The sequence below is a fragment of the Alnus glutinosa genome, chromosome 6, assembly GCF_958979055.1.
Source record: "Alnus glutinosa chromosome 6, dhAlnGlut1.1, whole genome shotgun sequence".
NCBI classification, from domain to species: Eukaryota; Viridiplantae; Streptophyta; class Magnoliopsida; order Fagales; family Betulaceae; genus Alnus; species Alnus glutinosa.
Window position 1 is genome coordinate 6,560,489 of NC_084891.1, and position 17,362 is coordinate 6,577,850.

The window sequence follows — 17,362 nt, forward strand, 5'->3', positions numbered from 1 at the left end:
CGTTTAACCCTCTTACATTCCACGATAACAATTTAAGCTTCATTGACAAACTGAAAAACCCCTCCCCTTTGCCACATGGAGAACAATAGTTGATGGAGCATGGCAATCTTTTTAACTCTCTTACTTCTGATGGCTGATTTGGATGTGGAAACCCATCCCTCCAGATTATGATTCGTTTCAATGGTTGTAAGCAACGCCATTAGTTCCCCTTCAAACCCCTCACATGATAGACCAACAATATAGCGAATGTCCATCACCTTTTGAAGGACCCAACTTGAAGCCATTGACCCTGAACACCCACAGTTGACAGACACACCACAAGGACAGCAATTCAAACACACCATTGCGCTTTTAAAAATTGCGTTTTCATTAACTAAGTTTTGAAATTCCTATTTTTTCAAACCGCACGTTTTGAAACCGCTGAACCAAACAGATCTTTCGATTGAGAAGTCAAAGGATAATTTACATGTTTTAAATGCAAGGCACTTGGCTTTTGAATATAGAAAAGCATAAGTAGAAAGCAGTTGATAATTTCCCGCTCAACATCCTCACTCAAACGATTGACAGTCAAAAGGAATATAGTATTATTACTTCGAGGTCAAAGACCTTCATTACACTTGCTCATCATGAATTTATCTTGTTTTAGATGCAAGGCACCTGCCAACTTATGGATTACATAAGTTGAGAGTTGATCATTTCCTTCCTCAATGTTGTCATCTACACAAGATATGCAGTCTTTCACGATTTTCTATGTCTAGGGTATTGTCATCAATGCCATAGAGTTTCCCACAACAGAAGTCATGTGCTTAGAATTCCAGGCAATAAAATTGACAGAAACATGGTGTACTCTTTATTGGATTAGACTTGTTATCCAATAATTATAAGTGTAAAGTGTTAGAGTTAGATAAAGATTTGTTATCCGATAATGATAAGTGTAAAGTGTTAGAGTTAGATCAAGATTCTTCCTCTATGGATAATCTTTAGACTAGTTATATTCTATTAGTCTAGGTCTCTTTAGTCTTGTGATAAGGTAGATAGTTATCAGTACTAGAACTCTTCATGTAAAAGATATCTAGTGTAACCTAGATGATCTATTCTCTATATATTCTAACACTGCCATACGATTGCTGTATGCAGTTTTACCTATATATCCTAAAATCCTATATGGTATTAGAACCAGTCAAGACTAACATCTATGGCTGCTCCCACCTTTGACACTGATTCTACCACCACCTCAAACCCACCTCCTATCTCCATCCCAGTTACTTCTCCTATTCCTATTTAGAATGTGCACCATCACATCTCTGAAAAACTAACCCAGGATAATTACATCCTATGGCAATTCCTCATGGTTCCATTTCTCGAAGGCCACAACCTCTTCGATTATGTTGATGGCACCTTCCCTCAGCCTCCAAAACTCATCCCTGACCGAACCTCTGGTCTCCTCATCCTCAATCCCAATCATTCTCCATGGTATCATCAAGATCGCATTATCTTCAGCGCCATCATCTCCACGCTCTCAGTGGAAACACTGCCCCATGTTATTGGCCTTACAACATATCGGGAAGTCTGGGTCACTCTCGAAACTCTATTTGTTGTGTAGTCCCAATCCCGGATCCTCCAACTCAAGCAAGAACTATCAAATCTGAAGAAAAATGCTCAAACTGTCTCTGCTTATTTCCAAAAAGCACAGGGAATTGCAAACCTCTTGGCTGCCATTGGTAAACCCGTCGAAGATTCCGAATTAATCTCAAACATCCTTGCCGGACTGGGTGCTGATTATGACCCCTTTGTTACCTCTGTCACAACAAGGCAATATTCTATCTCTCTTACTGATCTTTATGGCTACATGTTATCATATGAACTGCGTCTGGAGTCTCACAAAACAGCTCTTGAAATCAACATCTCTACTGCCAACACTGCTCAACGTCAAATTCCTAGCTATCCAAGGAACAATCATGGCTCCAATACGGGCTACCGCAACACTAATTTCTCTCGTGGCAGGGGGTGTGGCCGTGGTCGAGGACTACCTCATCAATATTCCTTTTATGGTCCGTCCCAACACCCTACATGTCAAGTCTGTCACAAGCTAGGCCACACGGCTGCCACTTGCTGGTTCCGGTTTGAACAAGGATACCAATCTGAAAGCTCTCCCCTGAATGCAAACTTGGCTTCCCTCCCTACTGCATTTGACTCTTAATGGTATCATGACACCGGATCTAATGCCCATCTCACGAATGAGCTGGCGAACCTCAATATGCATGCTGAGAACTACAATGGCACTGATCAGATCCGAGTGGGCAATGGGCAAGGTTTGCATATTTCAAATTCTGGTCATGGACTCTTACCCACTCCCTCATGTAATTTTCATTTATTCTCTTTTTCATATTCCTCAAATATAGAAAAACCTTATATCCATAAACCAATTCACATGTGATAACCATGTTTTCATTGAGTTTCACCCACCTTTTTCTGTGTTAAGGATCTTCGAACTCACCAACTGCTCCTTCAAGGCCCGAGTAAGCTCGGCCTCTATCCATGGCCATCCTTTGCTGCTTCTTCTTACCGGTCACTTGCTGCCTTCCTTGGTGAAAAAGTCTCCCTGGATCAGTGGCATCTAAGGCTTGGTTATCCTGCCTCTCCAATCATCAACCAAGTTGTCCAGTCAAATAAACTGCCAATGTCTTCATCAAAGTCCTCCTCCGTCTGCTCTCCATGTCAACAGGGCAAAAGTCACCGATTTCATTTCAGTTATTCACCTTCTATTTCAAATTCTCCCCTTCAATTCTTGTTTCTTGATGTATGGGGCCCTGCCTCTGTAAATTTTGTAAACAACAATCGTTTTTATTTAAGTGTGGTTGATGATTTTAGCAAGTACACTTGGCTCTTTCCTCTTGCAACTAAATCTGAAGTGTGTTCAACTTTTCTTCGTTTCAAACACCTTGTTGAAACATTCTTCAATACTAAATTAAAATCTGTCCAAAGTGATGATGGTGGTGAATTTCGCCCACTTCAATCTGCCCTTAATTCCATGGGAACCTCTTATAGATTAAGTTGTCCACACACCCATCATCAAATGGGAACCGTTGAAAGAAAACATCGCCACATAGTTGAAACCGGCCTATCCCTTCTTGCCACTACAAATGTTCCTTTAACCTTTGGGATTCAGCTTTTAAAACAGCCACTAATCTCAAAAATCGTCTCCCATCTAAAGTAACCAACCGAAAATCTCCCTTTGAGTCTCTCTTTCACACTCCTCCCGACTACAAATTCCTTAAAATATTTGGATGTGAATGCTGGCCCTTTCATCTACCTTATAACTCCTCTAAACTCTCCTTCCGATCTTCCTCTTGTGTGTTTGTTGGATATAGCAAACAAAATCTTGGCTATAAATGTCTTCATCTTCCCTCCGGTCGAGTCTATATTGCAAGACATGTTGTCTTCAATGAAAACAGCTTCCCCTTTTCAACTCCTACTTCCACTACAACATCTCTTGTTCCTATAACACCTTCCTCGATCTCTATTCCCATTATACCCTCCTTAACTCCTCAATCTCCTGCCTCATGTTCAGATCCACCTCTGCTGACTTTTCCAAACACACCACTTACTCCATCACCTTCACCTACAGTAAACACACCGCCCTCACCTTCTCAATCCGAGCTAGCCTTTTCCGCCCCCATGCAAATTCCTCCAACCCGAGTCCATGACATGACCACTCGGTCACAGAATATGATCTTCAAGCCATCCAAGTTCACTGATGGCAGGGTGAGGTACCCTCCTCAAGCTCTAACGGCTTCCATTGCATCCAACGAAGAAGAACCTGCTTGTTTCTCTCAAGCCAGCAAACATCTGGCCTGGCGTGCAGCAATGAATGCTGAATTTGATGCTCTCCTCAAAAATGGAACATGGTCTCTAGTTCCATCTCTTCCCTCAATGAACATTGTCGGCTCCAAATGGGATTTCAGAATTAAAAGAAAAGCTAATGGAGAAATAGAACGGTACAAGGCTCCTTTGGTGGCGAAAGGGTTTAACCAACATCCTGGAATTGACTTTGCTGAAACTTATAGTCCAATGGTCAAACCTATTACTATTCGTACTGTGCTTTTCATTGCTGTCTCTGTAGGTTGGGACATTCGGCAAGTGGATGTTAGCAACACATTTCTTCATGGTCACCTTCAAGAAACTGTGCATATGGCTCAACCTCCTGGATTTCAGCATCCTCAATATCCAGCAACTGTTTGCAAGCTCTGCAAAGCCTTATATGGCTTAAAACAGGCCCCCCGCTCCTGGTTTTCGCGCCTAAGTACTCGACTACTTGATCTAAAGTTCACTAGCTCCAAATCAGACTTGTCTCTGTTTATATACAAAGCTCACGGCATCACTGTCTTTGTCCTAATATATGTTGATGACATCATAATCACAAGCTCCCATCCAGCAGCCATCTCTCAGCTCATCAGTGACCTTCACGAATCCTTTGCCCTTAAGGATCTTGGACCTCTTCATTTTTTTCTTGGAGTTGAAGCTACATGGCACAATGATGATCTTCATCTTTCCCAACAGAGGTATATTCATGATCTCCTCACCAAGACAAACATGCTGCTTGCAAAGCCAATAGCTACTCCTATGTCGGCTTCCACTACTCTCAGCCGTTTTGAAGGTTCTACTATTATGGACTCTACTCAATACCGAAGAACGGTGGGATCTCTTCAATATCTCTCCCTTACTCGGCCTGACATTGCCTTTGCAGTCAATAAAGTATCACAGTTTTTGCAAGATCCTAGGGACACTCACTGGTCGGCAGTAAAACGTATCCTTCGATACTTAAAGTCCACAATTTAACATACCTTCTGCATTTCAAAAAATTCTACAAAGCATCTTACTGCTTACTCAGATTCCAATTGGGCTAGTTGTCCTGATGACCGGCGTTCTACTTCCGAGTATTGTGTCCTTCTTGGTAAAAACATCTTATCTTGGAGCTCCAAGAAACAACCCACGGTGTCCCGATCTAGTACCGAATTTGAGTACAAGGCCATTGAGAATACAGCTGCAGAGTTAACTTGGATCCAAACACTTCTTCGTGAACTTGATGTAATATCTCCAGAACCACCAATTTTGTATTGTGATAACATTGGCGCCACGTATCTCGCTTCAAATCCTATCTATCATGCTCGCACAAAGCATATAGAGATTGACTATCATTTTGTCCGAGATATGGCCACTAAAAAGCTCCTTAAAGTATGCTTCATCTCTGGAAAAGATCAATTGGCCGATATCCTCATGAAGCCACTTGTTGCTGCCCGATTCATCATGTTCCGATTCAACCTCAACGTTCATCCTCCCATGTCGAGTTTGAGGGGGCGTATTGGATTAGACTTGTTATCCGATAATGATAAGTGTAAAGTGTTAGAGTTAGATTAAGATTTGTTATCCGATAATGATAAGTGTAAAGTGTTAAGAGTTAGATCAAGATTCTTCCTCTATGGATAATCTTTAGACTAGTTATATTCTATTAGTCTAGGTCTCTTTAGTATTGTGATAAGGTAGATAGTTATCAGTACTAGAACTATTCATGTAAAAGATATCTAGTGTAACCTAGATGATCTATTCTCTATATATTCTAACACTGCCATGCGATTGCTGTATGCAGTTTTACCTACATATCCTAAAATCCTATACTCTTCCCATCCTATTGAGTATTTGTAAGTAGAGGACTTCTTGCATCTTGTGGACTAGGATGTCTCAATTAACATAGACAGATTAGAATATTGTTTACTTAATGCCAATGTGGCAATCTTGTATCTAATAAATTAATGCTTATATTTTTCACAAAATTTTCAGATTTACACCATGTGAAGCGTTGCATGTATTCATTCTATGGTCCACATTTCTTCAAACATTCTTTATAGGATATCCACGGATCTATCTTATCATTTTCTCAAGGAAAGTTTTATCAACTATGTATATCGTCTATTAGGGGAAAAAAAAGAAAAAAAAGAAGAAAAGAAAAGACATTGTATTGGAGAAGAGCCTCTTTAAGAAAAATGTGTAGTCATAGCACTGCAGTAATGTTGAACTACTATTCACATACTTCTGTAGCATTGCTATTCATGCTAGTGAAGCAAATTGTTTATACCATACAAGAACTTTATATAAGGCTGGAATTAATTTAATCTAAGGATTATACTTTGTTTTGATTTGGTCCTTCTCAATATACTGTGGTTCTATTTCTGCTAGTAATTCGTGCTTAGTAAAATGGTATTTACATATTGAAGCTTTTATAGCTATCCACATTTTAGGATAGCACCCTTTCTTTGCTTTTCAATAAATTTTTTACTCATCAAAAGAAGCTCTCATGGTGTGTCTATTATAGTACTTACCAAAAGAAAAGTGTCTAGTTCTATTAATTCTTCTTCCCTCTCAGTCATCAATGATTGTTTTTGGATAGTTTAGCTAAGATCTGGACAAAAAATCATCATAAACAGCGTATTCTGAATTTTAATTTTATTCTATCAGTCCCAAAATCACCTACATTCAGTCTCCAGCAATCCTAACCGTATTTTTCAAACTATGGTGCTGAAATTCCAAAGCTATCCAACCATCATTCAATTCTAAATTAGAAAAGATTAGGGTTTTCCAAATCAATAATAAAGGGAATACCTTAGCATGTTCCAAATATTTGATAGCTTCTTCTTGTGTAGAAGAATTCATAAACAACTGAATACAGCAAAGTCCAGCAGCAACGTGGTCCTTCTTAATAACCTGGACCATTAAGATTTTTTATTTACAAGTAAAGCATTCCATTAATAAAGTTTAAATTCAAGTAAAGTTCAGATAAATCAAGCTTAAATGAACCTGGAGTTAGAAAATAATTTCAAAGAAAATTCGACCAGAAAAAAGACCAACATTTTCTTTTGGGAAATAATAGGAATAACCAACTCACTCTATGACAGAAATCTAATACTTTTTCGAGTGTAATAGAGAAAATCTGAAATAAGAATCATAACCTGCAACTCACAAGTTTGAACAAAAATGAATACTGCTAAAAGGAGAAACAGATCATAAAGTCTCTTAATACTTCAGATACAAACCACAAAGGAAATTCTGCCTTCACAATATCAAATGAATATGATGCCTTGTTCTCACAGTTTTAAAAATACGTAGGAGCGTTCTATTGACCAGAGATTCCTCCCCCCACAAGAGAACAAGAAATTTGTATGAGTTGTTTAACAATGAATCTCTAAACAGCTTATTGAATCATAGAGCAGCTCTGCTTTTGCAAATGTTGCTAACTCAGAGTAAACATAAGAAAATAGAATAAGAGGAATAGCCAATCTATTCTGCGGAGATTTGGACATGCCAATGAAGTTTGTACCTAGATTTTTTCTAGTCTAATGTCTAGAATACAAGCGCAGTGCGTAAGAAGGCACAACTAACTAAACATGCTGCAGATATAACTATCTCGTATATATGCCCCCTCCGTTGAAAAGGCTAACAAATAGAGAAATTTGCAATAAAAATTTTTACTGATAGCTAACCCTTTTTTTTTTTAAAAAAAAAGAGTTAATGTTCTCAAAAAAGCACAGAGAGGCCCAACCTCCAGAAACCCTAATACACAGAAAGTATTCAAGAGAACTCCCTATTAATGAGGGAAAAAAACAATTCAAAAAATCAGAAAAACTAGAAAATAGAAAGCTATTATATGCTGCTATCCAAGTTTAAAGGGACTTAAAAATAATCTTTTTCAGCTCATCCACTGAAGTCTCTCTATCTTCAAACCTATGGGCATTCCACTCTCTCCAAATACACCACATTATGCATAAGGGGCCCAACCTCCATATTTCCAAAATGTTATGCCACCCCTCCCCAACTAACCATCATTCTCTCAACCTTCTAGGCATAACCCAATCGACACCCAACTTAAAAAGCGAGCTCCATATATCTCTTGCCACATCACAATGAAGAAGGTGATGGATAGATTTCTCATTCTTCTTATACATACAACACCAATTCACCACAATGACGTTCCATTTTCTAAGGTTGTCAAATGTCAAAATTTCTCCTAACATCGTTGTCTACACAAAGAACGCTACCCTTTAAAGGGCCTTTACTCTCCAAATGTTCTTCCAAGAAAACGGGGAACCCGTTACCCGTAGGTATGGTTAACACATGATAATATGACTTCATTTCAAACTTGTGTCTTTTGGACGGGATCCAACATATACTATCCACAGCTCCTTGCCTTACTCTAAAGGAATACAGCATCTCAAAGAATGAGGTTACCAACTCCACCTCCCACTCCTGTACGAGTCTAGTAAAAATTATATTCCACTGAATGCTTCCATTTCAGGATTGCATAAGTAAATGGACTGCATAAGATCTGCCACCCTTGCGTCCTAATAAACGTTCAATAGCCTTGTAAGAAGCACACACAAGTAAACCCCAGAATATGGGCAAAACCTTCTACATCTCCCACATCACCAACAAGGACTATCTCTGATTTCACCAAATTAATCTTTAACCCCGATACCGCTTCAAAGCATAAGAAAAGACATTGCAAATGTCAAAGTTGTTCAGAGTTTGCCTAAAAACAAAAATCAAAGTATCATCTGCAAATCATGATTGTCAGAGGGATATCCATTAGTCCATTATCCAAGATACACTCTGAAAACTCCAACGTAGTTGCGGTTTGTTTGGACTCGCCTCATTTTTCATAGGGAAAACGAACAACATTGAAATCACCTCCAATACACCATGGCAACTCCTATCAACTCATAATGCTAGCCAATTCTTCCCAAAGATACCTCCATTAAACACCATCAATAGGATCATACACCCCACAAAGGCCCATTCAAGATTGTCAACAACACTTCTAAATGAGTACGCTACTGAGAAATTTCCCACACAATCCTCCACCTTCTCCCCCACTTACCTATCCCACATTAATAAGATCCCACCTGAGGCCCCTCTCAACCCCAAATATGTCCAATCCACATGATGGCATCCCTATAAACTATGGATGACATCCCTCGAAACTACGTCTTCCTTTGTGTTGAACCATCAACTACATCTCTCTTCTTCTGCCCTTGAAACCCCTTTGCAACAACTCCCTCCACTACTTTTTAAGCATGACTTCAAGCCCAATCTGATACTCCCGCTAGCTTCACACCCTTCGGCTTTAATTGTATATGCTCCTTCATCCAATCTCGTCTTCAAATTGACATCCCTTGAATTTTCTGGTGACACATCTCCATCAACCACGCCTTCCGATCGCCCAGAAGCCTTGTTAATACCAACTGCCGTAGGAACTGGCTGCACGACAACCAGCACCAAACTCGGGCTAGAGCCAACCGTAGGCACTAGCACACTTACCTTCACTTTCCATTGAATCGCGTGTTTAGGTTGTTCCCAACATCGATACACAACCATTCTATTTGGGCTTTTCAATCAATATCTCAACTTGGCAGATTGAGCCCCTACGCCCGCAGTAACATCCATCTTCACCCCTTTAGGCCCTCTAAGTTGACCCAACTCATTACTCTTCTCTAACCCAAAACCTGAAAACTCAAATTAATATTACCATGACCTTACTTCGTTGGAACTTCAAAATTCCCCGTCCCCACTAAATCCAAGCCCATTTCTAATCTCTCCAAACATCAGTCTACTTCATCTTTTAAGGCAATCAATAAATTCTTCAATGTCTTCAAATCTGATACACCTTCCAAATCGACCATCATTTGTTTCACACCATCATCACCAGCTTGTCCAACGTGATTTCTGGGCATTGCCTGCGCCACCTTCCTTCCAAAAGTTATCAATCCTTTCTCCGTTTGTATACCAAAATTACCCATTTTACCCCTGCTCTGAAACTCAATTTCCTAACCATTACCCTTCTCTACCAGCACATCCATAACCATTACCACTCCATCTCAACCCTCCGGGATGATAATGAAGCTACACCAACCTCCTACATCGTACTCCGACAGCTCCAAAAGTCTTCCATAGTTGTTCACCCGCCACTGCACAACATACAAGAAACAACATCTCGAAAAGTTCTGTAGAAGTCTCAAATTTTCTTCCTTTATGATCAGTTACTCAACCATGTTCAACAACCATATCACGCTCAACTTGCCCAAAATCACTGCTCCATATACTCCTTTACTTCTCTAAGCTAACCCAATTCCTCCATTCCCAACGTCTGACAAAATCTCAAATGCCTTGATTCGTCGTTAAAATATCCTAAGTATCCTATCAATGATAAACGAAAGAACAATTCAACACTCTAGTGACGGTAACGACTGACCTTCCCACCGCTAAATAAATCTAAACCGTCCACTGACCTTAGAGATATTTCAGAAAGCATACATTTTTTTAATTAAATAATTTAATCAATGAGAAAGATTTACATGGGCATTTTGTGCATCGTTTGACTACTATGAAAAGATTAAAGCATGGAAAGCAATTTTCTGTCATTTTAGCATAGATAGAGACATAATATGTAGCTGTAGGCCGAAATTGTACTTACAAGAAAAAAAGATTATCTGACAGATAACCTTAAGAACCAAAATACTAAATTATACTTTTCAGTTTGAATTCGATAACATATGGTCTGAAAAGTTTTACCTGAAACTTGTATAAATAATTGAAATGTTTATGTGTTTCACAATAGAGGCAAATACGAACAAGGGCTGCAGCTGTATGCTGATTTACTGCCGCATCCTCCGGATTTGCCGATAACATTCTTGTTGAAATCACTTCCTCTAGAACAGGAATTGCACCATAACCAATACACAATTCACACAAATCATCAATGGTCCCATAATCAGTCACCAAAGGATCTGGTCTTTGAGGAGAGGAGGAAGAAGTTGCTACAACCCCCATTGTTGACTGTTGAGGAGGGGGAGCAACGGCCGGAGGAAAAAACAAGCAGCAAGCATCATTGTAGTGACCATGTCTAAACATAAAACTCAGCAGATGCTGGCGTGCATACTGCAAAAGTCAAAAAGTATTATATTAAGAACACACCATGAATACATCTAGGAAATTATCATAAACTACTACACAGGAGAGAGAGAGAGAGTGAGTGAATGGTGATAGCCATACTGCCTGCATGTACCAATGACATGGGGAGAAGAAAAACAAGAAAAGATATTGGAAAAGAATTAGAATTATTCTAGATACCATACTAAAAATAAACCAACAGAAACAAACTTTGAGCCAGAACCATTTCTCAACAGTTTTATATGTAAAGAAGGAATATTGATCATAGATTTCTTAGACCTATCTGACTAAATGCATGTGCATGTATGTCTATGAAATAAGAATTAGAAATTCGCTCAACTAATTCAAAAAGACACTTCCAATCCAGATCCGGGAGAAAAAAGTACTTGCATCTGAATGCCAAACCCAAAATTGCTTGATTATGTAAGGATGAAGCTTACTTCTTGTAAATAGTTAACACATTCAACATATCGGATGCTGTCCAGATTACTGCGAGGTCCATCCTCAAAGTCTGAACTATGGGAGGAATTATCGTTTGCAAATTCTTGAGACCGCCTGGATCTCTCTGAACGAGGAAAGGTGGATGGCATGTAAAGAACATTGAGATATGAATCGGCAGAAAGAGAATCATCCAATATTGTCGGTGCACTTTTGGCCAAATGCTCATACCTGCAGTATAAGTAACATTAATCAGATTCTAAGCAACAACTAGTATCTGAAAAAATGTACCTTTTATTGGTGAGAGAAAATTAGTTGACTAGCATAAATCAACTTCTACTTGTTCACAACTAAAAGGCGATATTCATTGCACAATAAAATACTGAAATTATATGAAACTAGCAAGCCATTTAGAAACACAACCAAAATGATTCAACAGGCCTAACCTGGACAAGACAATGGAGCAGCAAAATATCATGCTGCATTCCAGCTTAGGGTGATTCTAAAAGAGTGATGTTGCAAAGAAAAATAGTTAAATTTGATGCAGCTGATTATAGATATCACTTCAGACTAAAGGTTCTATGCATCACATTTTGGTACATGTAAATCCAAGTTTTTCCGTTTGCAAACCATAAGTGAATCAAATACAAAGTTTACTCCTCATCCAATATTGGTTTGTGAACTTTAATGGTAACTGGTAAGAGCACTAGGAGATACTGATGGGGGGAAAAATAGTCACAAAAATCACACAGTAAAATTAGGGCAAAGTAAGGAGAAAGAAGCTGAGAGAGGAGAGAGAAAGAAGAGAAGGAAGAAGCTAGAAAGAGAGAAGCCGGGAAAAGAGAAAGGGAGGAGAAGAGAGAGAGAGAAGCTGGGGAAAGGGGAGACAAAAGACACTTAAAGAGAGAAAATAGAGGAAAGAGAAGATAAAGAAGCTAGAAAGAGAAATAAGTCAGAAAAAGCAGGTAAAGAGAGAGAAAATAGAAGAAATTGGGGAGGGGAAGAGAAAATCACTTTCTCATAATTTTATTTCATCATCAAAGTCTGCCTCCATTGGAGTACAAAACATTCTTAAATAGACTCTAACTAAGCCCTCGGGCAGTGCCCATTTATTAAGTTACCTAACATAATTTATTGACTTACCTAACATAACCTAGGGCAACGGCAATGCCACCGTTGCCCATTTATTGAATTAAAAAAAATAACTGACACGTAAAATTAAATAAAACATAAACTAATAATTCAATGACCCAATAAAATCTTGTTGCTGCGTTCTGCATCATTCTCACCTGGTTGGAGAAAACTCGACCTCCAGTTTTAAAATCTTGTAGGTTGAAACATATACTCAGAAAATCTTGGATCCAAACCCAAGATGTTGAATTCGTGAGCTGAGCAAGCCGTGGAGCTGTGGTACAGTGGTGGATTTGGGTGGTGGCAGTGCACGCTGGTGGGTTTGGGTCGTGGGGTGTCAATGACATATTCTGTGGCTTCTGGTGGGGTAACGAGGTGCAGCGGGTTTTTGTGAGTTTTTTTGCTTGACTGTTTAGTCTGACTGGGGTTTTTGGTAACGTGGTGGCTGGGGTTTGGGTTTTGCCGGCCATTGGTTGCCCCGAAGGATGATGCTGTGTAGTGGTGTTTTGAAAGTTGCGTTTCCTTTTTCAAAAACAGTCATGGTTTGGGTTGTATGGAAGTGCTTGGGTTTCAAAGTGTACTATGGACAGCAGTAGGGACGTTTGTGATTGTGGATAGTGGCAGTGTGGGCGTGATACTTGTCATGGTGTTGGATTTGCTGGGGATTCAAGGTGGTGGATTGGACAATTGTTAAGGAAAACAACCAGGTTTGCTCTAATACCAAGTTGATGCAGGACAAACATTAATAAAAGAAACCACAGGGTGAAAGTAAGAATAAAGAGAAAGAAAATAGAGGAAAGAGAAGAGAAAGAAGCCAGGAAAAAGCCGTGAAGAGAGAGAAGAGAGAAGAAACAAGGGAGGGAAAGAGAAAATCACTTTCTCATAATTATATTCTATTATCAAAGTTTGCCTCCATTGGAATACAAAACATGCTTAAATAGACTCCGACTAAACCCTAGGGCAACACCCATTTATTAACTTACCTAACATAATCTAGGACAACGACAATGCCCATTTATTGAATTACAAAAATAACTTACTCATAAAATTAAATAAAACATAAACTAATAATTCAATTAAAACTTAAATAAAATTAAAGGACCCAATAAAGTCTTGCTACTGCGTTCCTCATCACATTTGCTCAGAAAATGTGTGGGTCCAAGCCCAACCTTTACAAAACGGTCCAACTAGTTTAGGCAGCAGCGTCCAAAACACATTTTTTAATTTTTTTTATGCACTTTGACCTGCTGACCAAAGCTTCAAACACACTTCAGTTTATGTTTCGCACAACAATGGGAGCAAGAACTGTGGTGTGGATGCAGTGCAGGTGGGTGTGTTTGGAGTCAAGGCTCCCGGTAAAGACTGCAGAGGCTGATGGGACTGTGATAGAGTGACAGCGCACTGGTGATTGACATGGAAGGACACTACGCACCAGTCTCTCTTTCGCGCACAGGGGGTCATCGAGTAAAGTGGGTCGGCAATTGTGGTGCGGTCTAGACGGTGCGCTAACAGAGAGGACAGCCAAAGGGGGCACTGTGGTCGGCAGCGCTGTGCAAGATGGTGGCTTGGGGCGGTTGTTCCGGGCAAGGTGTTCACCGCCAACGAAGGGTATATTGTCGTGCACCAAAAGGCATGGTGGATGGGTATGGGTGTTGGATGGCTGTGCGTGGTGGTGGGTTTGGTGTGGGGTGGCGGTGGCGGTGGCGAGTGGCGAGTGGGTTATGGGTGGATGGCAAACTGTCAAGTTTCACAGGATGCTTCGGGCGGTTGTGGGGAGGCGTGAGATAGTGGATATCATCTGTATCTGAGTGGTGGTTGTCATGGAACTAGATCCAATGGTGTATGACAAACATGGATCACAAGATTGTTAGGGGAAACAATCAAGTTTTGGCTCTGATACCAATTTGATGGGGGACGAAATGGTCACAAAAATCACACAACAAAATTGCAGAAAAGGACAAAAAGGCTAAGAGAGGAGAGAGAGAGAGAGAGAGAGAGAGAGAGAGAGAGAGAGAAGAGAAAGGAAGAAGCTGGGAAAAGAGAAAAGGGGAAGATGAGAGAAAAAGAGAAGAAGCTGGCGAAGGGGGGAGAGAAAGAGAGGCAGAAGAATCAATTCTACATTTTCTTATTCAATCATGTTTCCCTCCATTAGAGCACAAAATACACTAAAATAGACTAACGACTAAACCCTAGGGCAACACCCATTTATTGACTTACCTAAAATAATCTAGGACAACGCCGATTTATTAAACTTCCGAAAATACTCTAGGACAGTCACCTATTTATTGAATTACCTAAACAATACCATTGACTATCAAAAATTAAATCAAACAGTAAATTAAATCCTAATAACCCCATAAATAAATATTTCGCGTTTCGTCTTTTGCATCAGATACTGAACTTGAAATTTCAAAATTAAAATGCTTCTTCATCATCAAAAAAGGGCCCCATTGCAAAAAAAACAAAAAAAAAGTTATATGTAATCCACCCTTTCCAGTTTGAATTAAGACTCCGTCAGTTAGTTGAGTGTAGATTATCAAGTTTATACAGCAAAGGGAAAGAACCATACAAAATCAAACTATCTTACTATCTTCTCATCCAAAAAGACCAAATAAATAAACTTTTACAGGTTATTATAGTCAAAAGTGTCTAAGTGATAATTGCTAGCTAAAGGTAGCAGCTCTAGTTCTAGGTGTGCAGTTATGCTAATTTAAACGAATTACGCATTCTTCTTTACAGTCTTCAATATAGTATTATAACATCACAAAATACAGAAATTTCAGCACATATCAAGACAAAATTGTCACTAGCAGGGACTGTAGATCTCGTATAAATTAAAGCCTAGCCTGGCATGGATCTTGGTACAAAGTTGGTTCAGTTACTAGTTCAATGGCAACCAAACAAGAATTTTAAGACAATAATAAATAAAGGTATTGTGACATAAAAGCTGCTGATATCTTACATGGAACGAACAGCTGAAACATCAACTGGTGGACCTCCCTCGATTGTATTAATTATCTCTAAAATGACAGGTGCAGGATCAGCCTTATACAATTGAAGAGCTTGCCTGAAAACAATTGAATAGGAAATAAAGAACAAGACCATCTGTATCCCCACTTGAGAGGAATGAGAGACAGGGAGAACATATAATGTCTGAAACATTTCTAAGCAAACATAAATTCGACGTACTTAAACTTCACCCGAGCTTGTGCATAGCGCTCCATCCGAATCAAAGCATGTCCCCATGCATTCCACACAGGAACAACATCAATCTGAGAGAAGCCCCAAAAGTCATAAGCTCAATACCACTAAAGACCATCAGCGTGAACTACAACAATGATCAGGCATAATGTTTACCTTACACTTTTTGCAAGTATATACAGCCATGCTGTATCGTTCATCTACAATCAACCTGTCACGGAGACGAGCAGATGACTCCTTATCCGCAATATCATCAAGAGAAGCAGCAATTCCTGATCCCAGGAGGCTTTGAAGCAGCTCAGCACGCCCTAACCAGATGTCTGCCTGTGTGAGAAGTTCAGATAACTCATCTGTGGACTGACTACCCACACTGGAGCTACCAGCATCAGATGATGCATCATCGGCATCCCTATTTCTTTCAGAATTACTTGATATATCACTAACCCCTGTAAGCTTTCTCATAATGGATCTACAATATAGTAGTCCCTGACACGCAACATGGAAATCTCACTCAGCATTACAAACTAAACTGCATGTAAAGGAAATCAGATAATGATCCAATAATCATCTGTATGTAAGGAAAGCAAAAGTGCATGTCACTGCCTATTTTGACCTTGGATTTTTAATAACTAACATATGATACACAAAGATAGTTGAAAACCATTGCTTCACGTTACATGGACTCCAGGGGTCAGGCAAAGGTAATACCTGTACAATTGTCTCCATGGCATGGTATGCTCGACCAATTGTTTCCATGGATGCATTCTCAGGCAACTGTTGGGAGCTCAACACATTCTTCATCTGATTAATACACAAATCCAGGGCACTTTTGGCAGATACTAACTCATCAGAGCACAGAGAAAGCAGTGCCTATAAACAGAACATTCAGAAGACTCGCAGCAGCATGCATAAAATTAAAAAACATTTATGCACAAATCACCAACGAAATAGAAGTTATACCAAATTCACACAGTTTACAACCAGAACTGCATAAACTACAAAGCAAAGAGAAGCCACTTACTACAACATCTTTGTCTTCTGGTGCTTCAGCAGGAGAAAAAGTTCAAAATATCACAATTTTCAACAGACATAAACCACAACTTCTCATAAATCTCTTACAGGGTATATAGACAGATTCAAGATTTGGTAAAAAAAATTGTAATGTATACCAGAGCTATAGTTTAAGTGAAAATATGCACGATTAACCCACAGCTGCACTTATACACCTCATATACAAAGAGTAAAAACACCATCCTTGTTTGCTAGTATGTGTTGCACCCATAACATAAAAGAAATATATTTAGTAATACACCCAAACACTCTAAATATGGTTCCTGACCCATCTCACCTTGAGGCCCAAATATGAGCTCCTAGATAAATCAGTGATGTGCTCCTATTTGAGCTAGAGATAAACAATCTCCCACTCGCACAATGAGTTATATGCACCTAATCACTCTCACACTCTCACTTATTTTGACTAATGCTCATCCTAGTCTAGATTTATAGTAATAGGCTATACATATAAAGAAAGCACCAGCACTAAATGGATAATTCATATAATACTACACATTGCTAAGCTTCCAACATGAACCAA

General features: G+C 39.3%; 1 protein-coding gene and 1 pseudogene across 3 annotated transcripts in view; one reads left to right on the top strand and one right to left on the bottom strand.

The window, feature by feature from the left end:
- The window catches only part of LOC133871099 (uncharacterized), a 101,784-nt gene that overhangs the window by 19,307 nt on the left and 65,115 nt on the right, over positions 1-17,362 (bottom strand). For all 3 annotated transcript variants that reach the window (XM_062308461.1, XM_062308462.1, XM_062308463.1), the window contains 7 exons: positions 16,477-16,638; positions 15,925-16,254; positions 15,757-15,839; positions 15,530-15,634; positions 11,439-11,667; positions 10,621-10,986; positions 6,658-6,759 (listed from right to left, as the gene is read on the bottom strand). In XM_062308461.1, coding sequence (XP_062164445.1) covers positions 6,658-6,759; positions 10,621-10,986; positions 11,439-11,667; positions 15,530-15,634; positions 15,757-15,839; positions 15,925-16,254; positions 16,477-16,638 — 1,377 coding nt within the window. The remainder of the gene's footprint in view (positions 1-6,657; positions 6,760-10,620; positions 10,987-11,438; positions 11,668-15,529; positions 15,635-15,756; positions 15,840-15,924; positions 16,255-16,476; positions 16,639-17,362) is intronic.
- On the top strand, positions 1,727-1,825 carry LOC133872121 (small nucleolar RNA Z247; annotated as a pseudogene).